General features: G+C 33.1%; 1 protein-coding gene across 2 annotated transcripts; it reads left to right on the forward strand.

Annotated features, from left to right (window-relative positions):
• The first annotated feature begins 5,312 nt into the window (after nt 1-5,312).
• Nucleotides 5,313-8,592, forward strand: LOC25489350 (tropinone reductase homolog At5g06060). 2 transcript variants are annotated; one of them, XM_013605266.3, is made up of 5 exons: nt 5,313-5,517; nt 5,617-5,824; nt 7,032-7,248; nt 7,343-7,461; nt 8,254-8,592. In XM_013605266.3, exons 1-5 carry the CDS (start codon nt 5,423-5,425, stop codon nt 8,446-8,448), a joined length of 834 nt encoding a protein of 277 aa, XP_013460720.2. In that variant the 5' UTR covers nt 5,313-5,422; the 3' UTR covers nt 8,449-8,592. The 2 variants fall into 2 exon arrangements, with proteins under 2 accessions (XP_013460720.2, XP_013460719.2); XM_013605265.3 differs by having other exon boundaries at nt 5,316-5,517; nt 7,355-7,461.
• The last annotated feature ends 1,262 nt before the right edge of the window (nt 8,593-9,854 follow it).

A 9,854-nucleotide genomic window follows, 5' to 3' on the forward strand; every position in this document is an offset into this window, starting at 1 on the left:
TTATGCAGTGATTATTGTCGTTACTGTTCTCTGGACGTCTACCCCTAGGTTGAGCAACAGACCACTAAGGAAAATTCATCACGGCTGCACTGCAAAACTGTCCCGAACTGGACTGTTTCTGGTTCCAATTTAGATTGTTGTGATTATCCCAAATACCAGCCAGAAGCATCATAACATAACTCTGTGAACAACATCCTCTACTTCATAGGAAAAAATTTCCAATAAAACATCTGTCGCAGAAGTGAAGTGTTGCAACCTGTCACAGACAATAAACCCGATTTTGTCCAGCATTGAACACTTCTAGCACATTGAAAGAAGAGATGCCAATCGGACTCCACTTGAAAGAAGAGATGCCAAAAAATACATATACGTTGTAATTATGATATTGTTAAAATTTAAATATTGATGATTCAATTTGTTTCTTTTTTATATGTAAATCAAAAGAGTTAAAAAAAAAACTTCATATTTTGTTTTTCTACATCAAGTTTTTTTTTTCTTTTTTGACAGCAAAAATTTTAATGATAAATATGGATGAAAATAATAAAAAATTTGGAGAAATAAACCACGAGGCGTAGGGGCGTTTTTTTTTTTTTTTTTTTACTAACGTGGTTTAGCCTAGAGTGTACATGTTTTATGACTTCGAAAATTTCCTAATCAAATTTTTTTTTTTTTAATTTTATATGAGTTTTAAATGATAATGAAAAAAACAAGAAGAAATAGAATATATACCAATATTGGAAATATCTTTTAAATTTTGTAAGAAACACTTAGTTTTATTTGACACTCACCTAAACACATTGATTTTAATAAGAAAATATAAAGTTAAATATATATTATTTTGCGTGTCCCCATTGTGATTATATTAGAAATTTTTTGAGAAAAATACAAAAGTTTCAATTAAATGATGAATGCTACTTGTTTTAGATTCCATTATTTATTCGCAATTAATTCATTTAAATCTAATATAGTTTTTTTAATTAATTTAACAATTACAACTCTAGTTATCATTGGATTTAAAGAAAATTTTGAAATTAGGTAGATCACATTGTAATATTGAATCCAAGTTGTTCAATTGATGAGTTCATGTGCATGTGCGCATAGTAGTGACATCATCTTTTCCTTTTTTTTTTTTTTTTTCTTTCTCTCATATGAACCATGTTTGATGTATAAAATATATACTTTTGAGGTTGCAAAAAGACCCGTTGATAGGGAAGGTTTTTGGTTTAAGGTGTTGGTTGCTAGGTATGGTGTGGACTCAGGGAGGTTGGAGATTGGGGGTCGGAATGTTTCTTCTTGGTAGCGGGAGATTGCAAAAATTAGGGATGGTAGAGGCGACGTTGGGGGAGGTTGGTTTGAGGAGAATGTATCACGTAGAGTGGGGGATGAAGCTGATTCATCTTTTTGGTATGATCGGTGGATAGGTGAGACTCCTTTTAGTGTGCGGTTTAGGCACTTATTTGATTTATCTTTAAATAAGTCATGCTCGGTCGCCACTATGTTTCATCTTGGTTGGGAGGAGGGGGTGAAGCATGGAGGTGGAGAAGGAGACTATGGGCTGGGAGGAGGATTTAGTAGCGGAGTGTAGGGCTTTACTTCACACTGTTGTTTTGCATCATAATGCTCCAGATGAGTAGCATTGGTACCCTGACATTATGGGGGGTTACACAGTGCGTACAGGTTATCACCTTCTCACTTCACAAGATTTACCAATTGTGGGTACTTCAGATGTCCTTGTTTGACATAAGCAGATTCCATTGAAGGTCTCTATTCTAGCTTGGAGACTACTTCTTGACAGATTACCAACTAAACCGAATCTGTTGAATTGCGGTATTTTATGATCGGAGGCAGTCATCTATTCGATGACGCGTGGGCAGGCCGAAACAGCCTCCCACCTATTTTTGTATTGCGGCATGTATGCTCCACTGTGGCAGATGGTCAGGTGTTTAAGGGGTCTGAAGGCTTGTCGATCTTTCTTGCAGCTTCTATGGCTCTTGTGCGTTTGGTTAATATGGCAGAAACGAAATAACAAGTTATTTAAAAATTCACAGCTTACCATCTCAGAGCTTATAGATAAAGTTAAATTTTATTCTTATTGGTGGCTGAAGGCAAATAACACTTCTTTTGTATTTGGTAGTCAGCGATGGTGGTCGGAGCCTTTGAGATGTTTGGGTATCGGCTAATCTTTATTTTCGAGTTTTCTTGTGGTAATTGTGATTGAATATTTGTACTTATGAGTGGTCTTTTTAGCACACCTTATACTAGGGAGGCGACTCCTATTATGTTAATATAATCCATTTTTTATTCTTTAAAAAAAAGACTCGTTGAAATTATACTGCAAAGTGTACACATACACGACACCAACTAAAAATAAATCTTATTTTATTCAAACTGCATGAGCTTATTATTTCATTCAAAAAACAACAAAGGGAAATACATAACAATATTTTCTATCTAGCAGCTATATGTGAGAGGAGTGGTTCCACTGCATGACATTACCATCTAATTTGGTTGATTTGAATTGTCATCCGAACCATTCAAGTCTGGCATATCAGCAACAATGTTGTTGTTGCTGGATTCATGTGCAACATGATCAATATTGTTGATGATGCCATTAGCATTTATTGGGTCATCCTCTTCGATTTCTCGAAGAGTTTCATCAATGGGCATTTCCGTACAGAACTCTAGTTTGTTGAAAAGAGTAGCCTGAACCCAAACAACACTAGCAGCATGAACCTTCCCGCCAACAGTTCAACCAAACATTTGTCCATCACTGCCAAAGAAGCAAATGGAAAAAGACAAGCATGTTGGATCACTGATGATGAATTCTGGGGGAACACGATCACAATTGAAATTGATATGTGTTCCAGTTAGAGATATCATCTGGAACGGTCCTTCCATAGGAAAATTTGGGACACGAGTTACCGGGTGGAGCAGGGTAATGTTAGAGATAGGACCGGAACCCCGAAACACTATTAGGTCAGCTTGACAACCTTGAGCAAAGTTGGTTAATACTTCAATGATATCTTTCCCATAAGGGATTTCAACGGGAATAATTCTCATATGGTTGTTGTTAGAGGATTCATTTGTTGGGTTTGGGGAGAAAGGTGAGGGGGCACATTTGTTCTCTGCCATTATTGAGGATGTGTATTTTGTGTGGAATAGACAAACAATGTGATGTTATATTTATAGTTGTCTAAAATGTGAGAGACCTGTGTTGAAATTCAAAATGATTTGTAATTTTTTATATTGGTAATTAAATAGGGGGAGAGGAAGACATGTATTATAGAAATGGGTGCGGTTATGGTGCATAAGGAAATCCTGTGCATAAGGAAATCCTTATGCACCCTGCATAAATCTAGAAATGGTTTTGGAGTATAGCTCACAGAAACCATTTTCACAGCAAAATAGTTTTGACATAATTTTATACAAAACATACTATGATATATGCAGGGTGTTGTAAACCATTAAGTACAACTAATGATTTTGGAATACAACTCACAGAAACCATTTTTAAATTTATGCAGGGTAGATAAGGATATTTCCTTATGCACCATAACCGCAGTCTATAGAAATGTGTCTAAATACACGTTCCTCCAATTTTTGTAATAAAAAATGGTATATTCTTTGAATCAAGTCTTTGGTTGAACACCATTGACTTTTTTTGTTTTAGTTATCATATAAATTATTAAAATTTGAAGTGTATTTTATAATTAACAATAACAACTTTGTTCACATTCTAATATGTATTCTTCATTCTAGAAGATTTCAATTTTAATTTTTATTCTACATGATAAGCATACTAGCTCCAAAAAAATGTATGTATTTAACCAATTTAGACGTCCAATTTTATTTTATTATGATTGGAAAAAATGAATGGTTAAAGCTATATACATTATGATATTGGTAAAATTTAGCTTTGACTCATCAAAGGTAATCTAATGTACAAAATATTTTTTTTTTTATTTTTAAAAACACAAAAGATTATATGTAAGTTTTTGGTCAATATGTATATTATGACATTGGTAAAATTTAGCTTTGATGAGTCAAAGGTAATCTAATGTACACAATATTTTTTTTATTTGTATAAACACAAAAAATATTATATGTACGTTTTTGGTCAATATGTATATTATGATATGAGAAATGATATTGGTAAAATTTAGCTTTGATGGGTCAAAGGTAATCTAATGCACACAATATTTTTTTTTTATTTGTAAAAACACAAAAAAGATTATATGTACGTTTTTGGTCAATATGTATATTATGATATTGGTAAAATTTAGCTTTGATGAGTCAAAGGTAATCTAATGCGCACAATATTTTTTTTACTTGTAAAAACACAAAAAAATATTATATGTAAGTTTTTGGTCAATGAAATATATGAAACTTGATTCTATGTAAGCTATGAGTAAAAAAAAAAGATTATGTTTAAGTTTTTTTTTTTTTTTTTTACAAAATTATATATAAGTTATAGATCCACATTATTACATTTTGTGTTTGTTTTATTCTTGAAATTGAATAAATTAAAAAATATTTGTATTTATGCCAATTTTGTTTCTCTTGTAGCTTTTTTTAAGGATAAAAAAAAAAGTAAAAATTACAAAAGTTTGGGAGAAATCAACCATAAGGTGCAGGGGTGTACTAGTTTTTTAACTTTCTGAAACTCCTAATCCAGAATTATTTTTTTCATTTCATGTGAAATATTTTAATTTATTACTACTACTATTTTTTAAGGGAAATAATTATTCTCACAAAAGGTTGAACCACCAGCAATCACGACTCCTTTGATTTCAGTATTAACCGTTCCATAATTTCTACCAAAAAAGAAGTAACTGTGATGTCATTGTTTAATATGCATACATGTTATATAGCGTTTTACATTTGAACCCAGATAAAGTGTCTATAATATTCACTTGAGCTACATCTTTGGAGCGCAAAAAGTAAATCTTATACGAGTTATGTGATTGAGTAGTGATATTTGAACAATTATTTTTGACAACCATCATTACAACTTTTTTTTTCTTTTTTTTTATTGGTCAAAAATAATGGAGAGAGAAAAAAGAAAAGAGAGAATAAAAACATAATGTGAGTATGAGAGAAAAAGTTGTCAAGAAGTTGTCACAAAGTGGTTGTGCAAATATCATTTCTCTATGTTATTTCTACAATTAAAATTGGACAACTAATCCAATATCTTATTATATTGTGAGGAACACGCAGATCGAAATCAATCAAAAAATAGCAAATAAATTATTGATTCTACAAATATAATGTTCACGTGTCATTCCTCATATTATAATCTATGTATATAAGTATGAATTAAAAATGTGAGTAAGCCCAACTAACTTGAAACCAACTTTTCTAATGTGCACAAATCACCTTACCTTCAACTCATTTGTAGTCGGAATTAATTTTACAAATAGAAATGGCAGCAGTTGAAGAGTGCAGTTCCAATGGAGTCTCAAGATGGTCCCTCAAAGGAAAGACTGCTCTCGTCACTGGTGGAACTCGTGGGATTGGGTCACTTTTTTTCTTTCTTCTCAATTTTGTTCCTTTCTTTCAATTTTAATTATGGCTACAAAGTTTCTAATTATGGCTAACCATGTTGTTCAATTTCAGACATGCCATAGTTGAGGATTTATGTGGGTTTGGTGCTACCGTCCACACCTGTTCCAGAAACCAAGATGAGCTTAATAATTGTTTGAATCAATGGCGTAGTAAAGGCTTTTTGGTGTCTGGATCTGTGTGTGATGTCTCATCTCGAGAACAAAGGGAGAAGCTCATTCAAGAAGTTGCCTCAATCTTCAATGGTAAACTTCACATTTATGTAAGTCATGCTCGATTAATTTTTGCACATTGTTAGTACCGGCATTCAACATTAGAAAGGTGTGTCTGATGTCTGACATGATACACGCATGTAGTTGGGTTCAATCATTTACATTTTCTTGAATTACTACTATGTATATGTGTGTCAGTGTTGTGTCTGATATCAGTGTCTATACACTAGGAAATGAAATGCCTACCTTTACTATTTGGTGTTTTAATGTATTTAGGAGATAGACGAATGATTAAGGCACATTAATAATGGGAGAGAATGATTGGTTAAGAGAGATAGATTCAAAGTAAGAGACTCTTCTAACATAGTCTAAAAGCATTTTAGAGAGACATCCAATCATATAGTATCATAACAACACTCTACATTTTTTAAAGAAAAACATCTTTACAAATATCTACATGATGACATATGACTTGACGTGTGTGTAAAATCTATTTGCATAGACAATGCATACAACAACAACCAAGCCTTATTCCACTAAGTGGGGTCGGTTACATAGATCAAATTACGTCATAATGTTCTATCATAAACTAAATTTGGATCCAACTGAATAATCTCTAATTTACCTGATCATTTGATTCAGTTGGATACTTTAGCTGGTACGTCAAAATCCAAGTGCTCGGTTATGATTTTAATTTGGTGTGCTTGTACCTGAATCATTTGGAAGGAAATGAATAACAGGATCTTCAACAACAATGTTTGCCCGGTTTCTAAGCTTTTAGACAATGTCAAGCACATTTCTTTTTGGTGGTTAAAGGCAACTTTTTCTAACATTGCTTTTGACTATCATAATTGGTGGCTTTGCTTATGTTGTGTCTGGGCATTGACTAATTTCTGCTTTCTTTATTTGTTCCTTGTGCTTTTGTAATTATTCTGGTTTTGTACTCTAGCTCTCTTCTCTGGTACGCCTTGTGATGGGGAGAGTGAGTTTTGGTAGTAATATATTCTATTTTGGCTTCTTCCGAAAGAAAAAACTCTAAGACTCTCCTAATAGTGTCTCTTATAGTTTTTCTAGGTCTTTTTCTATGCATGAAGCAAATACGAACAATGCATACTAATTAAAAAATATTCAACATCGAAAATTTTGAAATGCTGCAAAAGAAACATAGTATCACTACGAATTATAGTACATTGTAGAGAGGTTTCATACCGTCTATATCTTGGCATAGATAACGATGTTTGATTGATCTCGTCGCAGGTGAATAATGTTGGAGCAAACTTTAGGAAACCAACCATTGAGTACACTGCTGAAGTATATTCAGAAATTATGGCAATTAATTTAGATTCTGCATATCATTTGTGTCAACTTACACATCCTCTTCTAAAGGCATATGGAATGGGAAGCATTGTATTCATTTCCTCTATTGCTGGCGTGGTGAGCTTAGGTACTGGATCAGTCTATGCAGCAAGTAAAGGTGGGAGTTACCATCATAGCAATACTAATTACTTGTTCAACTTGCTTGTAGTAAAAGGTTGTCTGATCAAGAAAACTGAATGCTTACTGACCAGTGATGTTTTCAGCTGCAATCACTCAGCTTACAAAAAACTTGGCTTGTGAATGGGCAAAAGATGGCATAAGGAGCAATTGTGTTGTTCCTGCTACCACCAATACACCACTTGTTGAACATGTAATGTTCTCTTTTACTTTATTTATTCATTTATTTTGGAGTTAGTTGCTTTCCTTTTGGGTGAAGGATTCAATGATAGGATCACATGAATGAGATCCTACTGAAATTTATGTTAGAGAAAAATAGGTCAAAGATAACATAGTTGGCACACTTGTTACTCTAGATTGAATCTAAACATGGCATATTAATCTGTTGAATCATTTAGAGTACAATACTGAACTCCAACAAAGTTTATTTCTTCAAAACACTGAATTAAAGCCTCTATTTTATGATGAAATTATAAATGTGCAATTTATGATTTTGGTGGTCAAAATTCAGTACGTCTTCATGTCTCAGCTCATTGGAATTCATTATTATTACTTGTCGATCTGATATTAGTAATAAAAAAAATCAACAGCATATACTGCCATCAAGATTAATTGTGCTCAACATTTTGAGGAAAATATCTCAAACAGATGTACTAAGAGGATATTCACCATCCTCCAAGCCTCTATTATTACTTGTGTAGTATTTTATATTTCAGAGAGTTCATACCTGATTTTGTATACACTGCGTCTGGTTATGAATCATGCTATTAGATTTGTAGTACAAAACCTTTTTCCCTATTTATAATACAGATGAACAACTTGACTTAAAGTTGCTATGGCATCTGAATTTGATAATTTCTACAAACAGACTCCTGCTGAACTTTTGTATTTCTAATGATACAACATTTTTGATAAATTTTTAAATAGCTACACTTTTTTGTCATTTCTAATTATGCTTGTTGCTAATTGTTTTCTATTGTGACAGCTGCTTCGCAACAAGCAGTATATGGATGAAATGTTGTCTCGAACTCCTCTTGGACGCATCGCAGAATCTCATGAAGTTTCATCGTTGGTGGCTTTCCTTTGTCTGCCAGCTGCGTCTTACATCACCGGACAAGTTATTTGTGTTGATGGAGGATTAACTGTGAATGGATTCCAGCCCAGTATGAGAATAACATAATATTCATGCACTTCTTGGTTCATTGTTAAGTATTAATTATCTTTGGAACAAAGGATTAACTGTGAATGATCTCTTTCAATTTCATTTTGGTATATGACTGTAGACACATAAAATTAAGCAATCAATAAGCTCTCTTTAACTCAACTACTAATCTCTCTTGTAATAAAACAAAAAAACAAGAAGTTAAGTTTATTTTATTCAAACTTTAAAAAGGACTCGGAAAAACAACAAAGGGAAACATGGTTTTTTGGCTATCTAGTAGCTATTAGTGTTTCTTCTACATGTCGTTGTTATTACTATGAAGATGGCGAGCAGACATTTGGTAATTCTGCTGAGTTGAATTGACACTTACAATATCTACGTGTGGCACATTAACAATAGTAATATTGTTGTTGGATTCATGTGGAACAATATTGTCAAAGAAACCACCAAAATATACTTGGGGATCCTCTTCAATTAGCTGAAGACTTCCACACTAGTGGTGACTAACCAATTTAACTCAAATTTCTTGAAAAGAGTAGCCGTAATCCAAACAACATTAACCTTTCCTACAACAATTCTACCAAATATGTCCACCGTTGTCATGGAGGTAAATAAGAGGAACATGTTAGCACAAGGATGAATTGGGGGCAATATGATCATAATTGACTTTTACATATGTTCCAGCTAAAGATATCATATGGAGCGGTCCTTCCATGGGTAAAGTCAGAGACAAGACCAGAACCTTTCGACACTATTATTCATGCTTGATTATGTTGAGCATAGTTGCTTAGACCATCCACAATATCTTTTATATATCGGTCTCAATGTTTTCCTTGATTATAACATGTGGTTTGGGCTTGTTCTTAGAGTTCTAGGGTCTATCTCTAGGAGGGTGTTTGTTTCAAGGTTAAGAATGACATTTTCGGGAATACATGGCTAGGGAATGATTATACCCATGTTTGTTATGAGGTTGAGAAAAAAATATTCTTTAGGTATAAAGGTTACTGGGAATGGAGTAACTTCTCATAACTTCCATTATTTCCATGTAAAGAGATGGGAATATGCATTCCCATGATATTATGCATAGATTTAAAAAAAAAAAATGTAACTTCCAATTTTTCCAGGAATGTCAAGTTATTTGCCAAACACTTTTTTTAACAAATACCCAAGAATCAAATTTTCATATTTTCATTCCCGGGTATGTTATTCCTGAGAATAATTTGTGTTTCCCAAAAACAAACGCCCCCTATGTTTTTCGGAGGAGGATGTGGTAATGTCCTCCTTTGGCTCTTAAGGAAGATAAATAAATTTATTAGAGGAGGATTGTACAAATGATGATGTCAACACCATCAGGGTGTCGTTGTTGATGTTAATGGTGATGGTAATGATGATCTCTTCTTATAAATAAGGATGGAGAGATTACA

Source organism: Medicago truncatula, chromosome 3 (genome assembly GCF_003473485.1).
Source record: "Medicago truncatula cultivar Jemalong A17 chromosome 3, MtrunA17r5.0-ANR, whole genome shotgun sequence".
Taxonomy (NCBI): domain Eukaryota; kingdom Viridiplantae; phylum Streptophyta; class Magnoliopsida; order Fabales; family Fabaceae; genus Medicago; species Medicago truncatula.